The sequence below is a fragment of the Poeciliopsis prolifica genome, unplaced genomic scaffold, assembly GCF_027474105.1.
Source record: "Poeciliopsis prolifica strain line A6 unplaced genomic scaffold, Auburn_PproV2 SCAFFOLD004, whole genome shotgun sequence".
NCBI lineage: Eukaryota > Metazoa > Chordata > Actinopteri > Cyprinodontiformes > Poeciliidae > Poeciliopsis > Poeciliopsis prolifica.
The window spans coordinates 16,716,924-16,736,497 of NW_026562379.1; the positions used below are offsets into that span (position 1 = coordinate 16,716,924).

Sequence of the window (19,574 nt, forward strand, 5' to 3'; positions counted from 1 at the left end):
ATTTGGTCCACCAGATGGCAGTATTCACCAATTTAAACTCAGATTTTAAAGCATTAGCTGCTGACATTTAGAAACATCCCCCTGGGTAGTTTCAAGTTATTATCAGAGAGGGTAATCGGACGTGAAGAGGTGCAAACACGAACCGTGGTTTCCTTTACTGAATGAACATTGTTATAAGGGAAACTTTAGGGGATTTTTTTTCTGCTTGAGTGTCCTCTTGTTAAATGCCATTCAATGAATAGCTCTTTATTTAAAGAAGCAGTAGACAATTAGAGCAAAAACCTCATAACAAGACAATGCACTTTCAGTTTGTTTCCACTGACAGACAGAACTGCAGCATCTGAAACCGTCACTGGTTTGTTTTAGTCTTGCCTTCTTTGAGAAAATACACAATCCAACCTCTAAAGAGCACTTAGACCTGGGAGAGGGCACCGCACAACCCTGCCCTGCTGGCTCTGCACCTCATCAAATTCACATTTCTAGTTTCTAAACCTGCTTCCCTGGAGCTGGCTCTCCTCTTTCATCTGGCATTGGGTTGGTTGAGGCCCTTGCCTGACTTGTTCACGTCGCCCCACAAGGAAGAGTAAAGCGGGATCTTGATAAAAACAAAAGCACAAGGCAGCAGAACTCAGGCAGATGTTGCCGTTAGCTTCATTTCCTGGGCGGAGAGCTTCTCGCTCTATTAGACGACTAACAGGAACAAGAGAAGAAAAAAACATAAGAGGGGAGAGAGAGCGAGAGGGTGTACAAGTTATCTGCGCTCGGAGCTCCCACAAATCACTTTTTTGAACAGCAAGCTCTGACAGGCAGCGGGGGGAAACAGAGAGCAGAGACAAAGGAAAGGTGTGAGTAGGGAGCTGTGTCAGAGGAGAAGGTGTGAAGAAGCAGTAGAGGGCATAAACGAGGTGACACCAGTGGATGGACGGAGGGAAAGCTGCGCTCCAGTTTCTCTTGCTACTGCCGGGGTTTTCTGCTGCTGTGTCCGGATGGTTCTGTCTCAGTCTGGAGAAGGTGTGTCTGATTCCTGAAAACTTTTCCTCCGGGGCAGGGTTACCTTGAGGCTGACGCTCTTGAGCTTCGGACCGTAGGCCTGTTTGCACTTCGTTTATCTCTGACGCAGTGTGCACTTGCAGATGAGTCCCTTGCGTTATCATGAGAGCAGATAGAGAGCCAGCTGGCGTGACATTGAGCCGGACGCGTTGAAAGCTGGTTTAATGCAGCTGCGCTCAGATCACATGCTATTATTTGTAAAAAGAGGTAGTCAGAGCTGAGAGTAATCCATGTTTGTCACATGTTTCTCTGCATGAACAGCCCCACTGCTACTTTAGGGTGTATATTTCTCTCTTAAAAGTCTTTTGAGAATACTTATTTGATATTTAATCCACCCAGAAAAGTAATTTGTTGACTTTTGGATGGTACAGAAAGGACAAAAAGGCTGGGGCAGGTTAAAAGCCTCTAGGCACAGAAAGTGAGTAAGTCTGTGTCTGCCAGCACTCGTAATCATTTTCACTCATTGGGCTTCAGCTCTACTCACATTTGCTTCACTTGCCTCCGGGGACATGTAATAAGAGACTGCTTACTGAGCAATACAGCACAGAGCTGACACGTGGAGACGTATAAACTTGCTCTGAGTAAGACAGGATTACGCTAAATATTGCAGGTGGAGGACCTAAAATCACAATCTGGTCTGCAAAGACAGAAGCAAAGACTGCTGAGAGCTGTCAGACTGTTCCTGACGGATGGGTGTTGGAGAAGTCATGCGAGTGTTTGGGGGGCTTTCTATGCTTGGATGAGCTTTATTTAGCTTTTGACAGCTCTGCTCTGGACTGGCTTCACAGTGCGGATCGTCATTGGGTTACCTCTGTAGCTGACTCAGACTGGCTTAACTCTCGCCGTCTGCCTGCCCACTCTGATTCTCTCTCTACCTGCCTTTATGCAAACAAGACGAGTGTTAGGTGGTTTTCTCAGCAGTACAGGGACAGCTGGGGCACTTTTTGGACTCTCCACACTGCTGTAATTGTTCTGTTGTGTGTAAACACCTTGCGTCAGTCACACCTCTCCTCTGGAGTGATTCACTATTCCCAAAGCATCCCTGACTGGAGGCAGGCAGCAAAAGAAAAAGGTGAGGCAGGATTTGCTATCGTTCAAAGTGCAGAAGGTGCTGAGTTGTAAAGTTGTTACAATGAAGCTGGGATTCTTGCTGCTGATGGCTCTGCACATGCTGGAGAACGTGTCCAGTATGTCCACATGTAAGACTGTGGACTTGGAGATCGTGAGGCAAAAGCGCATCGAGGCTATTAGGAGCCAGATCCTCAGCAAACTCCGTTTGCCTAAAGCTCCTGAGCCAGAAGAAGCTGGAGACAAGGAGGACATCCCCACCACCCTGCTGTCCCTCTACAACAGCACCAAAGACATGCTGAAGGAGCAACAGATCGAGGTCCAGAATACCATCTCCCCAGAGCAGGAGGAGGAAGAGTACTTCGCCAAAGTGCTGAACAAGTTCAACATGACGGGTAAGTACAAGTCAAAAGACATAAATCACGAATCTTACAGCACTCTTACCCATTTTCAAGAATAAGGACAATTGTTGACGGCCTAAGGATGGCTGTAAGAATGTCAGATAATTATATGGCTGTGATTTATGGTCCTGCATTCACCGACACTCGCAGCATGTTGCACAACACGTCGAACACAAAGCAGAGTTTGGAGAGCCAGAATCTCTTTGCTTCAGAAAAAGAGATCCATGACCTTCAAACCGCCAAGCAACTCAACTTTTAGTGGAGTTCAGACAATCTGGAGCAAGACGAGCATCAGCTGCCAAATTGATGAGACGTTCATTGAAGTTTGTCATAAACGTCCAAAACACACGGAGGAACTAAAGTGTCTGATAGTGGATGAGGATATGGGAATGATATCTAGCCAAACTTCATCAGATTCCTGGCCTAGCTTATTCTTCCTATATAAAATTCTGCCCAACTCTCATGACCCGTCATCTGGGATTTCTCCCATTCAACTCGATTTGTCTGTTTGAATTTCAACCAGTCAGGAAATGACGTTAATTTTCTTAGCTGTTGTAGAATTATATTCCACCTCGATCTTTAGCAAAGTCGTCGGACGACGTGAATGAAGCCGTTCAGTCCCTGAAGGTCACACTTACAAATATTGAATTAACATTAACAGCCATTATTTCAGCTTGGCACCTCATTCGTCTCAGTGGAGGATGGTTGTTTACACCGCAGGCAATTTTTTGTAAGCTTCATAGAGTCGAACGGGGAAATGTTAGCGGTTGTACGCATTAATACAATCATTTAAAATCCTCTTCAAACCTTGAATAATATTTTACAAAGACTTCGTAGTAGTACATGGAAAACACACAACATTGTAATTCGTTATTAAATAAAATGCTGGTTCGGATCATGTAAAGTTGCTAAAAGGAACAGGAAAAAGTGAACATTTCGACAAAGAGTTGGAAAAACTCCATATTGACCTCATCAGAAAGGCACCAAATGACCAAAACGATCTATAAATTCTTTCGCCATGCACACATCTTCTGATCTGCGCTCAACATCTTTTCTGGCAGCTTTATGAGATCAGAGATCACACAAGTTACAAGTTGGCTGCAGATGATTTGATGTGCTCCGCTGCTTTCATGATATCCACCTCTTTTTTTGTTGTTTTGTTTTTTACGACTTCATTAACACACTTGGCGTGGCTGCATCTGCTGTTTGCACAGCCAAATGGTCTTGGGCTGTAATTGTGCAATGGCTCCCAAGCTATTATGATAAACATAATTTTTTAGTTTGGTTTGAATGCCCCATTGTTCTCTGCATGCCTGCACGCCTCACTTTATCAGGCAGGCATACACATCCCCCCCTTCGCCTTTATCCGCCACATCAAAAGAAAGGCTTGAAGTGGATGGACCACGCTCAGGACCAAAACGGAGAACAAAGACACTCTCAAAACCAAGGGCACAGTTTTGCTCTGCTCAAATGGCAGCCAAAGACCAAGATTGTAAACAAAACACTGCAAAAAAAATTCATTCGTGCCAAGTATTTTTGGTCTAGTTTCTGGTGCAAATATCTCATTACACTTCAAATAAAATAAAAATAACTTAAAGTAGCTTTTCAGCAATAAATAGCAGTTTGTTTTAAGTCAACAATTCCTTAACGTTGATGAAAAAGTTTTCGTTCAACTGGCAGATTTGTTCACTTATAACAAGGGAAAATGTCTTGTTGTAAGTAGCGATGCATCAATCCGATATTAATATCTGTATTGGTCCTGATATATTAAAAAAAATCTAGATCAGGTGACCATGAGGGCAGATCTATTCAGTCTAATTCTATGTTTTGTTCTCTGACAGTCACCATGCTCAATTATTTACCTTACATTATATTTAAAGGTCTAAATTGCACTTTCTGAACCATTTGAAAGAAGATTTGTTTCTGTTTACTTTTTAACAGGTTTGACCAAATTTTAGTTTCTTTATTAATTATTTTTGCTTTGGCTGTTATGCTCCTAATTGATTGAACATGTTTGACCAGTAGCTTCTGAAGCTATTGGTGTATTGCAGTGTGCTGCAATATGAAATACATTTGTAATTCAGTATATTTATGTTTGTGTTTAAAAAAAGAAGCGTTTTAAGCTCCGTTTTTCTGTATCGGATTAATTTTGGCCGATACTAAATCTAAGATATCGGTAGTGAAAAAAGCGGATCAGTACATCCCTCGTTATAAGGAAATAATCTGCCAGTGGAAATAGTCATTTTTTTTCAATACTAAGGAATGATTTACTTAAAACAAGCTCTTATGTCTTTCTAAAAGTTATTTATAAGCTAGTTTTCTTTTATTTGCAGTATAATAAGATATTTGCACCAGAAAAAAGACCAATTTAATTGGTGAGATTTTGTGTTTTCGCAGTTTGGAGTGCAGCCCGTCTCTCTGCTGTTTTCTCTTTTGCTTTCCGTTTTTCACACTGCTGCGTCGTCCCCCAGGGATTGGGAATTTCCGACACTGCAACTTGAGAAATTGAAGTCTTGTTTGCTTATCGTGTCACTCGCACTCCATCATATTTCTCCCCAAGTGATTTCCCTTGAATTCCCGTCTCTCTTTAGCAGCGATTAGCCGTTTTCCGTCCCTCCTTCGGCCTCTAATGCCCCCGGCTCTCGGTCTGTGCGTCCTGAGCGAATTATCAGAGAGTTTGCAGCATGTTTGTGACGAGGCAGCTTGGCAGGAAGGAAGGCAGGCCGATGGCCACTCGGGTGCTGAGTGACTCAGGTCCGGTGCGTTTCCTCTGAATGCCAGAGACAGAACATCCGCCGGTCTCTTGCCTCGCACCCCAGTCGAATCTCCAGATCTGTGAATGCTGTTCATGCTTATTTCCAAAAGTAGAGGATGTTTGTTAAAATAAAAAAACAAAAGGCAGAGGAAATAGTTCCACTTCTCCCTTTTGACTGAATTGCCACATTGTGGTGTAATTTTACGGACCTTTGGTTTTATTGGCACCTCTGGTAAAGAAAACAACTTTTAAAATGAGGTCACAGTTTGTCTCCTTTGAAATATTGTAATTATTGTGGCTCTTTTCTTCTTGTGAAGACTAAAACATATTCACCATGCTTTAGCAGTATGTTCTCTTGTCTTCCCCATGTTGAAGAAATGCCAGAGGAAATAGATCTGCGACATGCTGTTTGTATCCCACAGAAAATGGAAGTAATTGATTATTAAATGCAATTGATTTACTTCAAATAAAAAAAGTAATTAATCCTAAAGGGAAATTAAATAAAATAATTTAAATAAATAGTTAATTTATTTATGTGATATTAGTATAATATAATAATTCTGAAGATGTTTAAATGACTAATTATGTAATTACTAAATTCAATATTCTATTTATTAATTAAATAATTTAATAAAATAAATAATGGTTCCATAAATAAATAGAAGGCATTCATTTATTTCAGATGCTTTTCTATGGATGCACAACTAAAAATAAATGTGCTAAATAAATTAAACAAGTTTTCTGATGAAGTTCATTTGCCACATTTAAGCCAATATTCAGCGTATTTTCATTAAATCCAAATTTCCTTGTTATAAAACGTTTTTCTTTTCATAGGTCTGATGTAATATTCTGACTATAAATGTCATGGTTTTATTTCTGTAAGCAGAAAATCATCAAAATTAACAAACAATAAAGGCTAAAGAATCAAAGTCCAGGGCTGGACTAAGCCTTTTCTGGACCCTGAACATATTTTCATTTGGGCCCCCCGAACCCCCCTCGCCATGCCAACACCAGATTTGTCAACAAGTCTCGTCTTTTCCAGCTATTGTATCTCGTAATTATAATGACTTATGGTGCAGGTGTGTAAAAAAACAAAAACTTTTTTGTGGTACGGTAATTAAAATGTGGCCACATTTTGAACGTTTGGTTACCAGGGGTTCCATTAAATGAAATAGAAATGCATTTTAGTTTTTCATGATCAAATCTGCCGAATGGCTCACTCTTTCCAAAGATCTGAAACCGCTGGAGGCAAAGCATTTTAAAACGTAATCGTTTTCAATCTTTATTGCGGTAATCTCGTCACGGATTAGGCTAAATTCCTCCAGCCACGTCCGTCCGTCAGTAGACCACACAAATTCACCTCTCCCATAATTCTGCTCTTGAGTTATTCTCCAACAGCACAGCAGCAACCACAAAAGGACAGTCTGTCCAGATTTTAGTTCTCTGACCTAGAATCGGTGCCTTCTTGTTATATAAAGCAGGAGAAATGGCGGAGCGTCATCAGTGCATCAGTGAAGGAAGCATGAAGGCGGCAGACATTTGGCCAGCTGCTGGAATCTGATTCCTCCCACTGGTAATTACAGAGCTGTCTCCCAACCTGTCACAACAGCTGTCCTGGCTTACCTGCGGATAGGCCTGGTTCAACACACAAATCCCTCCCCCCGCACCCAGGACGCTTTTTCTGAAGCACGGCTCCCCATTACAGTCCAGCATGAAGCACAAAAACTGAGCAACGTGGAAGTTCAGGTAGCCGGAGGTAACGGTGCTGTCGGCACGCCGGAGCAGCTCTGGACTCTCACCGAGACTTTTTCCCTCTTTCCAACTTTCATTCCTGCCTTTTTCGGACAAAAATATCTTTGTTACGGACAACTGGTCCTTCTTGTTTTGGATGCTGTGCAGTTGGGTTGATTTTTGGCAACATTTTTTATGCTCTTGCTGTTTTGCTATGGCGCGTAACCATAGCAACAGGGCGTTTTACGACAGGGAGCAGCTGATTAACGTCGCTTCCCTTCAGGATCAATAAAGTCTGTTTGAATTTGAAAGATGCAATGTTTTCTTACTCATGTAAGGTAGCCAAGAAATGAAAGAAATAGTCAAATTAATTTCATATTTAAGAATAAAACCAAAATACAAAGTTGTGTTGAAATGTTGGCGTTTTAAAGACAAATGATATAAAATCCAAATCAGTTTCTTTCAATATAAAGATTAAAGAAAATAAAAACAAAATTATGAAAATAATGTAATAATAAAATGAGAAGAGAGAAGTAGCGTTACAATAATAAAGTCACAATATTACAACTTTATTCTTGTAATTTTATGACTTATTTTTTTATTTTTATTTCCTAAAAGCAACTCAAGAAAATGTAACAGAGTAAATGTAACTAGTTACTATCAACAAGGTGCAACTGCAGCATAAAAATATATTTGATTTAAAAGATTTAGAAATATGTACATAATATACAAAATAATTATACTGTACAATATTATGACAAAAATCTGAAATAAAAATATTCAATATGCATATTGAATAATCATTTAGTATTTTAGAATTATAACTTTTAAAGAACTTTTTGTGTCTTTTTTTTAAAGTTTATCTGCTCATTAATAAACTAAAGTGACATTTTTAGTGATTGTAGATATAAAAATAAGATTTTCCGTGATTGCGTGATAAAGCAGGCGCATAGATTCAAACTTTTTGATCATTTTCTTATTTGGGTTGATCGGTTTGCGTTTGATTGAAAGTAGGTCGATGTTTGCGGTTCCAGTTACTCCAAAGCTAAGAAGAACACAGAAATGTCATGAAGACAAAATCCCTCAGAGGGCCGCAAATGGCCCCCGAGCCACACTTTGGACCCCCCTCCACTGAGCCGTGTGAAAGTAGAAGCGAGGATAAAGTTGAGCTGTGAACTCGCTGCAGCAGCCAATAGTCTTCTTAAGGGAAGTGACTTAGTTTCCTGTTTCTGAAGAAGTTCTGTTGACTTTTAACCCAGTTCACTTCAACTTGCTGTCGCCGTACTGGGATTTGAAGCCTCATGCACTGCAAAAACACAAAACTATCTCTGGTCTGGTTTCTGCCGCAAATATCTCAGTTCACTTGAAAGGAGACAAAACAAACTCACAAGTAGCTCTTCAGAAATAAATGAAAGTTTGTTTTAAGTAAATAATTCCTTGATATTGATGAAAAGGTTCCAGTTTTCAGTCTAACTCAATTTAAAACGAGACATTTTTTCCATGTTTTTAGTGAAATAATCTGCCAGTGGAAGTAGAACTGGGTTGCTAGGCAACGGGCTGTGCTTGGCCGGGGTTGCTAGGCAACGGGCTGTGCTTGGCCGGGGTTGCTAGGCAACGGCGGAATGGAGCTTTTTCATCAATATAAATAAATTATTTCCCTAAAATAAGCTCATATTTCTTGCTATTTTGTATTATTTTTAATAGTGGCAGTAGAAACTGGATCAAAAACACAAAATCTCACCTAATCTAATTTAAGCTTGTAATTTTTCATGAACATTAAGGAATTATTGACTTAAAACAAGCTCCTGCTTCTTGCTTACAGATAGCTTAGCATACAGGTTGCTTTAAGTCAATAATTACTTAATATTCATGAAGAATTACTGGCAGATTATTTCACTTAGAAGAAGAAAAATGTCTTGTTAGTGAAGTGAAATAATCCAGAACTTTTTCATCAATACTAAGGAATTACAAGCTCATATGTCTTGCTGAAAAGTGACTTGTGCGCTTCAAGTGTGATAAGACATTTGCAGTGGATACTGAGCCAAAGACACTTGGAAAGGGTTTGTGTTTTTGCAGTGCGTTTCCATTCCTGCATTCTGACCTGCAGAATGTCAAAATCTCGTTTCCCGTTGCGCTCCACATCAAGGCTTTTTCAGTTTCACTTTGGCCCCCTTTACCAACGTCTTGAGGCGTCGACGGGGAGGATCGTGGTGCAGCTCGGGTCGAGCGTGTGCGGGAAGTATGCGGAGGTGGGTTGGGTTCGTGCCGTAGAGCTCCCGGCTTTGGCAGGCTCAGGCAGACCAGAGGATTTGGTCCAGCGCCAGACATTGCATTGATATACATACATCTCCAATTTCTTCACACTCCCTCTCACACCCTACATGCGTTCACCAGTTCCTGCATGCTTTTCCTGCAAAAACACTGACTCTTACCAAGTTTTTTTTTGTCTAGTTTCTAATGCAAATGTCGTACTTCACTTGAAATAAGACAATATTAACCTAAAAGTGACTTTTCAGTGAGATATAGCAGCTTCTTTTAAGTCAATAATTCCTTAATATTGATGAAAAAGTTGTAGTTCCTCCAAATTATTTCACTAATAATTATTGACTGTATGTTTATGACTTTGTATTCTTTGTGTTTTGATGATGAAAAGCATTTTGAAGTGCCTTGTTGCCTTGTAGCGCAGTCAATCACCCTCATGTATGTGCTGTTCAAAATACTAATGGTGGAGAAGCAACTTACTGATACAGGAAAACTATTTATTTGCCAGTAATACAACAGGCTATGCTAGCAGTAGCAGTAGCAGAGAGCATTGTGGGGGTAAGAAGCGCCACACAGAGGATGATTGGCAGCAATAAGACCCTCCTCCTGCCTCTGATTGGTTGTTTTTACTGGGAGAAGGCAAGGAGCTTGATTTTTTTCAGATGATCCATCTCGTATTATGCTGACAGTTTTAACAAATGTATGAACTTTTTTTTTTTTAATAAAAGTTGCACACTGCAGCTTTAAAACAAGCTCCTATATTCTGATAAAAAGTAACTAGAAAGTTTATTTCATCTTATTTCAATTATACTGAGACATTTGCACCAGAAACAGACAAAAAAAATACTTGATAAGATTTTGTGTTTTTGCAGCATTAACTGCGTCATCTTTATGGTTTTTTACACCTTTTACACTTTTCTCTCTTTCCTTCGGCTCCTATCTGTGTTTTCGTTCGTCTCCTTACCTCCTGCACGAAACGTGCAGATCAGCGTTGCTGCATCCATCAGTAGCTTCTCATCAAACATTCCCCTTAATGTTCCCGCTTGTCGTGTTGGGAGGAAAATGCGGGGATTACAGTTGCTGCTGCGCTTTGAGAAAACACAACTCTCAGCTGTAGCAGCTGGAAGAGATAAATGTTTGGCTTCAGCTAAGATCATTGTGTAACACTGTGAAATCTGCAGATGGCCATTGATGGCTGGATTACGAGGAAAGTATTTCAGTAACAAAAACAAGGTTTGGAAGATATGCAGACTTGCAGGATGCAAATGTTGGAACAAAGGCTTAATTTGACACAAGAAGTGTGGAAAGCAGCAAATGCAGGAGGCAAAAATGGTTTAAACCTGTAAATAAATAAACTAGAAGCTCCAACACCGGAATGAAAATCAGTGTTTGCAAAAGAGCACACCTTGTTAAATAATATTTGCCTTTAAACTGGATGAACCTGCTGTCTAGTAAATTAATTAGATCAGTGAAGCACAACCTGCAGATGAAATGAAAAGTAAAAATAATCATTTTACAGGAAAGTAAGTCACTCAGGTTTGGTTTATTTTTATTCTTTTGTTTCCTTCTTGATAAAAGTTCAGCGTCTGAGTTATTGTATTTGCATAAATATTGTAAACATCCCTAATATTTTGGCTCCTCACCTTGCAGTTCACACACATATAAACTTTAATCAATTGCTTCGAAAACTGGATTTTTTCTGCGTTACTTAAATGCTCTCTTGTCTTTCCCGTTTTGCAGAAATGGGATTCTGTTTTACCTTCACTTTGATGAGCAAAGTGAAAATATTCCAGCTACATTTTAGAGGAATATCAGGGGGTCTAGTAATTGTGATAAAATATAAATAAATGTGAATTTCCCCCCCAGGAATATAAAGAGATTCTCAAAAAATATTTGCAATTGTGCCGTAGATACGAGAACGTTTAGTTTTCTATTTTAGCATTTTTCTGCCATCGGTGAAAACATTTCTTACAAAATACATGTTTTTCTATCTTTGCAGTGTTGAATATGATCAAAAATAATTTTTTACGTCAATTTAATCGTCTTCGAACACAGAAAGTAACTAATATGAGAAAGTTTTGGATTTAAAATGAGATTACATTCATTTTGTGGAATCTTAGCTAATTGGAGCAACAGATTGCTTATAAAGCTGAAACGATTAATCGAAATAATCGTGATTAATCAACTAATTAATCAATTAGTAACTGAAGAATAGGGACTTAGGAAGGTCATATGACAGAACCACACAGTCAGAGCAGTAATTAAAACAAAACTGCATCAAATTTGAATTAAGTTATCTGTTTATTTCCATTCTGATGAATTTCTAACATTACATAAGAAAAACTTTAGTGCTTAAAAGAAAAATCTGTAAAATAGGCCAATTTTTAATTCTATTAAATTAATCGATTAGTCATTAAAATAATCGAGGGTTAGGGTAACTCTAACTATTAACATAATCAATGGCTGCAGTCCAATTTGTACTTTAATGTGAATTTATTATCCAAATGAGTTTATTTTAGGAATTTTTATTTATTTTTGCCTGAGTTGCCAATAACTCAGTTGGTCGCTGTGTAATTTCAGTGCAATCTATAACAAATTCACCATCACTTTCCAAGCACAGCTGCAACCGTTTTGACTTCCCACGTAATTAAAATAAAATATGTGAGGACAAACCGACAGAATAACTCGTTTAGTAAAAGAAGATCATGCATGGAGAGAAACGGCAGCCGTGGCGAATCCGTCTGGCGTTTGATGAACGCTTCGGTTTCCGTGGAATATTTTACCGTCCGGAACCGGCTGGAGATATTAGCCAAGCCAAGATAAGCAAGGACTAGTTTGGCATGAAAATGAAAGAGTACAATTTCTCATTTTTGGTTTGAAAGGAGCTTAAAGTGAAATTGTGTTGAGGCTGCTGGACACAGACGGGGGAAAAAAGAGCAAATTTCCACCAAAACCAAAAACCTTTGAGATTGATCCCAAAAATCACTGAGAAAAAAAAAGTTTTTATGTATGTGTTTGAAAAGTTGTACATTTGCTAGAAAAACTGGGAAAATTTGGCTGGAAACAAAGCCAAGTAAGTTCTGAGTTTGAAAAGTAAAAAAATCTGCTAGAAAAAAAACAACATTTTTTTGAAGATTTGATCGAAAAGGTTTTTGAGAAAGAAGACAGAAATGTCTGAGTTGAAAGTTGAACATTTGCTAGAAAAAAGCTGAAATGGGATGAAAAGTGAAAGTAATTAAAAGTGAGAGTAATTTCTGAATTTGAAATTTCTTGTTAATTTGCTTGAAAGAACTAAAAAAGTTTTTGTTTAACCTAAAAAAATATCTGGGAAAGATATTTCCCAGCAATCTAAACCAGGCCTGGAACTATGGCAAATTGAGAATCTGCCATAGTTTTCTAGAAAATGTTTCATGCAAATATTTGACTTTTCAAACTCTGACATTTCTGGTTTTTTGTCCAGAAAATTTCTGCACCTTTCCCTTATTCAATAAGCCTAATAAACCATCTTAATAATCAGCAAACAATCCAGTTAAGTGATTGTTTGACTCAGCTGAATGAAGCTGGTAGTCTTGAGTCTTGCATCATTATTTTCACTCCAGAGGCTGATTTGGACTCCAAAAGTCCAAATCAGCCTCTGAAAAGCTTCGTCTTATTGCACCAGGCTGGTCCAGAACCATTAACGAGCTGTGTGTGTTTTTAATCACAGGCAGAAATAGCACGGAGAGGACCAGAACCATGGTCTTCAACATCGCAGAGATCCGTAACAGTGTGGGGGATTCCCACCTGCTCACCACTGCCGAGCTGCGGATGCTCATCAAGAAGCCCTCCATAGACAAAGAGCAGCGCGTGGAGCTGTACTACAGCGCCGAAGCCTCGTTCCGCTACCACGCCTCCCGCTTCGTGACCAACGCGTTCACAGAAAAGTGGCTCTCCTTCGACGTCACCGAGCCTCTGCAGCAGTGGCTCCGGGACAAAGGTGAGGCGACCGCTGCGCTCAGCCCGTGTTCCTGGTCGAGCCCCGGGTCAGGCTGAGCCCTTTTCCCGCACGTTTGTTTTCCAGAGGATGAGCAGAAGTTCGAGCTGCGCGTGTTCTGCGAATGCGAGCAGCAGACGGCCGCCAAGTTCAGCTTCTTCATGTCGGGCCTGGGGAATAAGCGAGGCGACAAAGCGATCATGGAGACGATGACGGAGCAGCCGCCGTACATCCTGACCATGTCCATCCCCAAGAACATGAGCAGCCACCTCACGTCGCGCAAGAAACGTTCCACCAGCGGACAGGAGACCTGCACAGCGTAAGCAACGCCGCGGGTTTCACATAAAGCTCATGCGAAACACCTGGATCAACTTCAGCAGCTTTGAAGGGGATCTAACACCCAAAACTCACATTTTGAACGTGTTCTGCTTCTGTTTGGGTTTCTACTGATTCCAAAAACACTCAGCTGGATTTCGGCAGCAAGTTAATGTTTTATGGTGTCTGGAAAATGACCCGTTTCAGAAACGCCAGCGAAGCTCCGCCCGTTACCTAGCAACCAAAGCAGAACTCCGCCCCTTACCTGTCAGCTGAAGCAGAGCGACTGTACGCTTGGTCAGCTGGTTTTACTGCTGTACAATGGCTGCTGGAAAAGGAAAGAAACCACTTCCTGCAGTATTTTTGGTTGTGCAGGAGGCTCCACTTCTACTTTTCAAAGATGTATGATTCACTACCCCAAAAAAACAAACAAAAAATAATACTAATTTTCTTTGGTCTACTTTCTAATGCAAATGTCTTAAAATAACACAAAACTGACACTCAAGTAACTCTTCAGCAAGACACAGGAGATTATTAGGTGAATAACTCCTCAATATTGTGAAAAATTGTTGCACCATTGGAAGATTATTTCATTTATAACATTTTGTAAGTAAAATAATCTGCCAGTAGAACTTGTATTTTTACACAACATTAAGGAATTACTAACTTAAAACAAGTTCCAGTATTTAAAAGTTCCTTGTAAGTTAGTTTTGTCTTATTTATTTGTACTGGGTTTTGTGTTTTGGCAGTGCATATTTTGATTTCTCTGCGATTAGAAACAAAAATGAAATAAACTTCAGATGGAAGAAAAATCACTTTAAAAATCTCTGTAAGTGAGTAATGTTGGTGTTTTTTTATATTTATATAAATGGATACATTTTAAATTCATTCCCAGAGTAACGCATGCAGCAAACAGATGAATAAACAATAAATAAAACACACAGAAAAGAGAATAAATTCAGGATAAACACAGAAACAAATGTTCATGAATATAATTTTTCTTTTAGTCTTAGCAGTTATTTTCTGATTATTAATATTTCATCTGATTTTGATGCTAACTCTATTATTATGTCAAACATTTTATCACATTTTTTATTCAATTAGTTAATCATCAGAACAACTGACAGATTATTAGATATCCAGTGAAGTGGTTCTACTGTTGGTTCTTCTAAGAATATTACAGTGTGAAATAATACACTGCTTTTATTTATATTCTTCGGCTCATTAAACCAATTATGTCAAGCGAAAACATTGGCAGGGTGAATCCAAGTGAAGGTTTTTAAATGGTGGTTTGGTTCATGAGGGGATGTTAAAGTTGTTGCCCTCAGATGCAAAACATCGGCTGTGAAATGTAAAAACAGTAACTCCAGTTCATGGAACTAGTTTCTATCTGCCTCCGTTTTCCAGCTACTTTGAGTTTGAGTTTACAAAATGCAGAGCAGTGAAAGAGTAAACATAGTCACACTTACGATGCATTTAAAGCTAAATTTAAAAGGGAACAGCAGTAAAATATATCTAAACTTGTTTTTACAGCCACTCTTCTTGCATCTGCAGCCTCATTTAATACGCTACCGTTCTGGTTTTAGCTCTTCTTCCATTGTAGTTGTGTTTTCTATACCCATAACTCATATTTACATTATCAGTGAACATTTTCAGTTTTAATTTTGTTGTTTCTCCTCTGGTTGCCGTATCTCCGGCCCTCTGATTCGTTTTTGTTCCTGAATGAACACAGACCTTTTACGGCGCCATAAAGCGGCACCAAGCCGCCGTTGCTTGGTGCCGCTTTATGGCGCCGTAAAAGAGCCGGCAGTGGAGCCCTGCAGTGTGCAGCCCCTCACGGTTCACCGCCGCCCCGCGTCGCCTCCATCTGCGGCTCCCGCTGCGGTTCGCCGGAGGCCCGAACCCTTAGAAACGACTTCATGCACCGATGGCGGCAACTTCACTCCTCGTCTGCTCTGGAGTCGCTTTAGATCAGAGACTGTTTGAAATACTTGAAGCTTTTTCAAGGATTTGTTCTGAGAGTTGGCATTTAACTCTTCCTACAGCATGCAGTGAATCACAGCTAATTAAGAGATTTATATGATGGATGACCAGGGCCATAAAAAGATAAAAAATTAGATTACGAGAGTAGAGTTGGAATATTACGAGACTACAGCGTCACTCTATTTTATTTTGACGTTCTTCTCGTAAACTTCCGACTTTATTCTAATAATTTTATTTCTTTACTCTCTTTAACGTCTGACTGTTCCTGTACTATTTTTTTCAGTGTGGTCCTACGGCTCTGTGGTAAATTTAATAACGGCGTCAGTCATATTTTCTATATTTGCTCATGTTGGTGCATGTAAATATAGAAATATGCAAATCAGCATCAGCTGCTCGGTTTCTCATTTCCTCAGTTCTGTGGAGTTAACCCTTGAACTCTTGAACGGTGCACTGACCATCGGAGTGCAATGAAACATTAAAAAGAGCTTCAGTCAGAGGCTTCTTCAAATTTGCTGTGACACAGACTGCTACAGGAGGCTCACACACATCAACGTCTCCGACAAGTTACAACATTTGCTTTTCTTTGGCAGAGTATTTTTAAATTGAATTGAAAAAACATAGTTTCGCTGCACCACTGTGTTTTTATTGTTGTCTGGTTCATATTTACTGCTGGGCAATAAATCAACTGTAAATTTGTGAGCAGGAGATAACAGCGTTTATTACCGTATTGTTCCGTTTCTGCAGAAACTGAAACCCGCTCAAACTACAATCCATGACTAATTTCAATATCATTTGTCAAAGATTTGCATTGTTTTAGCTAAATAATTTCTGCAGTAAAGGTTTTTTTTCCCCTCTAAATGTATCATGTATAAATGTTTTCCTCCTGTGTTTGTGGATGCAGGCAAACGGAGAACTGCTGCGTCAGGAGTTTGTACATCGACTTCAGGAAAGACCTGGGCTGGAAATGGATACACAAGCCTGCAGGCTACCTGGCTAACTACTGCATGGGGTCATGCACGTACATCTGGAACGCCGAAAACAAATATTCCCAGGTAGGGATTAAATATGAAAATCACAAGAGCAATCCTTTTTAGGCTTCTATTCAGGCTTTACATGAGCTAATGTTCGGTTTATAATCAGATAGCAAACGGCTGTGACCCGTCTGGCTGGTTCTTCTTCAAACTGATCAGATTTACTCACATTTAATTAATTTTTTCATTAAAACTTTACAGATTAGCTTTGCAAAGAAATTAAAGCCTTAATAAAGCTAAGAAAGTTTGGATTTCTTCTCATTTCAAAGCTAATTCCCAAAACTTGTTTGCTTACATGTTGAAATGTTTTAGTTTTATCTAAGGATAAATCAGCCACAATTTTATCAATTTTTGGACATCAGACTTTTTAAAGATCGGTCAGAAATCTGCAGCCGGCAGGAAGAGGCAGTGGGCAACTTCTTCATGTTTAGAGCAAAATATTTCACAGATAAATAAAAAGAAATGAGGTGCAAAGAACAGATTTATGAACAATCATTCTTACAACCATATTTATTATCAACCTACTTTCACTCAAATGGGAGGACAATCATTAAACGTCACTTTTGTTTACGACTGAGCAGATTAACTTAAAAACATACACAAAAAGTGTTTATTTTAATTATTTTTGTGGCCCTGAAGTTCTTTTATTTGGCCCAAACAGTTTGAACAGTTTGTGATTAAATCACAGGAGCTTTCAGCCGTTAATCCATCAGCTCATGTTTAAAAATGTTAAACCTTTCCGTTGTGTTTTCTGTTGGTTCTGCAGATTTTGGCTCTGTATAAACATCACAACCCCGGAGCGTCCGCCCAGCCGTGCTGCGTTCCCCAGACGCTGGAGCCGCTGCCCATCCTCTACTACGTGGGAAGGCAGCACAGGGTATCAACGCCGCCGGTATTTTTAGATGTTTACGGAAAGTTACGAGGTGATTGAAGGTTTACTTGTGCCTGCAGGTGGACCAGCTGTCCAACATGATTGTTAAGTCCTGCAAGTGCAGCTAAAAATACCCGGTGGCACAACGCGCCGCGTCTTCTGGAAACAAACAACAACGGAGGAGGTTGTTTCGATGCCCCAGAAAGGACAATGTGGTCGTTTGAAGTGGATCTCCAGCGCTTTTTTTTTTTCTTTTTTGGAAGTCTTTCCATTAAAATAATCAATATTTTTATGCATTTCTATTCAGAAATAAACCAAAAAAAAAAAACACACAAAAAAAAGATTTCCCCTGGCATAATTTAATTTATTGTAGAACTCTCAGCTGGAGATGAAAAATGACTTCTCACTCAAAGTTTGGAACAAAAAAAAAGCACAGAAGGACCAAAAATAACCCTGATGGAAGAAGTTCTGTTTTCACAGATGGGATATTTCCATTTGTCACAGCAGCTTCCAGAGAGGTAACGGCAAAACGTGACAAATCCCAGGTGGAAAGCAGAGGCTGTTTGGGAATTTCCTGGAAGATAATACTGCTGCCAGTGCTTTCCATAAAAGAGAAGAGAAACCCAAAGGGACTGTCCACCCTGGGAAAACTCCCTGCGCCTGAAAGGCCGGACCAGTCAGACAGCATCTCAGAGGAGCTGTCCATCTGCTACGTCATGAAATTTGCTTTTTCAACATGTACAGCATCCCCACCACCGCTCTGCGTTGTCAGGAAGTTTGTGCTGACGACTTCCTGGTCCGTGAAGGTGACGGGTGTGACAGCGACGACTCCGCGTGGCGCAGCCATTAAAGACTCACAGTCTGCATGTTAGCTTTAGATAAAGAGGCTCGGGTCGGAGAGCCATGCAGGCTTGTTTTGTTGATTTTTCTACCAGTTGTCAAGGTAAATTATTGCCTCTTTCTATCTTTAAAAAGGAAGTTTTCACGTTCTTCTGAAATGTAAGTGTTTTTAAAGAGTTTATTCTCTGTTTTGATCTGATTTAGCGATAAAGTCAACATATTTGTCACTTTTCTGTGTTTTTACGTATGAAAAACTGTTTGCAAATAATAAATGAGGAAAAACAAATAAACTTTTTAAATTATGGCATTGACTGTATGGGGATTTTGTTAAAACTTCACCATATTCCAGCGATATGTAAACATGTTCACGTCGCGTTTCTCAGAATTCTGAGAAATTAAAAAAAATAATAATTCTGAGAAGAAAAAGGAGAATTTCAAAAAAAATCTGAATCATCAGAGAGATAAATAATCAGAATCCTGGGGTGAAAAAATCAGAATTATAAGGAACGATTCTAATAAGCTTTAATAAAAACAAAGTGAACTCTATAAATATTCCTTTAAGAACCATTTTATGAGCTCTTAGTGTCCTTAAAATGCTCTCTTGATGTTTCTTGGAAATCCAAAACCAGATCACCGGCACTGAATCTCATGTCTCCATCGGATTTTCCGATTCTGACTTCTTTTCAGGAAACTTCAGCGTTGCTTTGGAGACGCTGGATTTACAGCGAGTGCTGTTGGACAGAAGCGAACCGAGCAAAACAAAACGTGCAGCTCAGTTCCTGGCACTGCCTCTCCCCGAAGGGATTCATGCCATCCCAACATTTTTTCCCCCCGTCCGTGCATCTCTTCCACCCCCGCCCTGCCAGCCTCTCCTCCCCAGCCCTCTGCCTCTGTACTCAGAGGATTACTGTCGGCCCGTGGAGCTGGATTGGGAAAGAAGCGAGCAGGTCCAGACCCGTTTGTAAGTCCCAGACTTAAGGGCAGTGACTGCATGGAAAATTAAACACTCACACTGTACACATGAAAACACAGAACCCACTGACACACACCATTAAAAGGTGTTACATGTCAGCCAGTCGCTGCCTGTCCATTGGCCGTAAAATCTCGCAAGTTCGAATTACAGAGATAAATTCACTGAATGGAAACAACGGCAATTTAAAAAAATACAATTCAATACGTTTTTATGATGATGTGGTTTTAAATTGGTGTGGTTTGCAAAACTGTAACGGAAACACTTCGCATCACGCTAGTGACATGATGTTAAACATGTTAAACATCAACAGGATGTTACTAC

At 39.7% G+C, this 19,574-nt stretch overlaps 1 protein-coding gene across 1 annotated transcript; it reads left to right on the forward strand.

Annotated features, from left to right (window-relative positions):
- The first annotated feature begins 288 nt into the window (after positions 1–288).
- Positions 289–18,584, forward strand: tgfb1a (transforming growth factor, beta 1a). The gene is made up of 6 exons (XM_055027896.1): positions 289–2,513; positions 12,974–13,243; positions 13,328–13,559; positions 16,440–16,590; positions 17,336–17,446; positions 17,521–18,584. Exons 1-6 carry the CDS (start codon positions 2,183–2,185, stop codon positions 17,566–17,568), a joined length of 1,143 nt encoding a protein of 380 aa, XP_054883871.1. The 5' UTR covers positions 289–2,182; the 3' UTR covers positions 17,569–18,584.
- The last annotated feature ends 990 nt before the right edge of the window (positions 18,585–19,574 follow it).

Coding starts and splice junctions, on each gene's coding strand:
- tgfb1a (XM_055027896.1), top strand. CDS start 2,183: ATGAAGCTGGGATTCTTGCTGCTGATGGCTCTGCACATGCTGGAGAAC. Junction 2,514..12,973: donor GAACAAGTTCAACATGACGG/GTAAGTACAAGT, acceptor TTTTAATCACAG/GCAGAAATAGCACGGAGAGG. Junction 13,244..13,327: donor GCAGTGGCTCCGGGACAAAG/GTGAGGCGACCG, acceptor TTTGTTTTCCAG/AGGATGAGCAGAAGTTCGAG.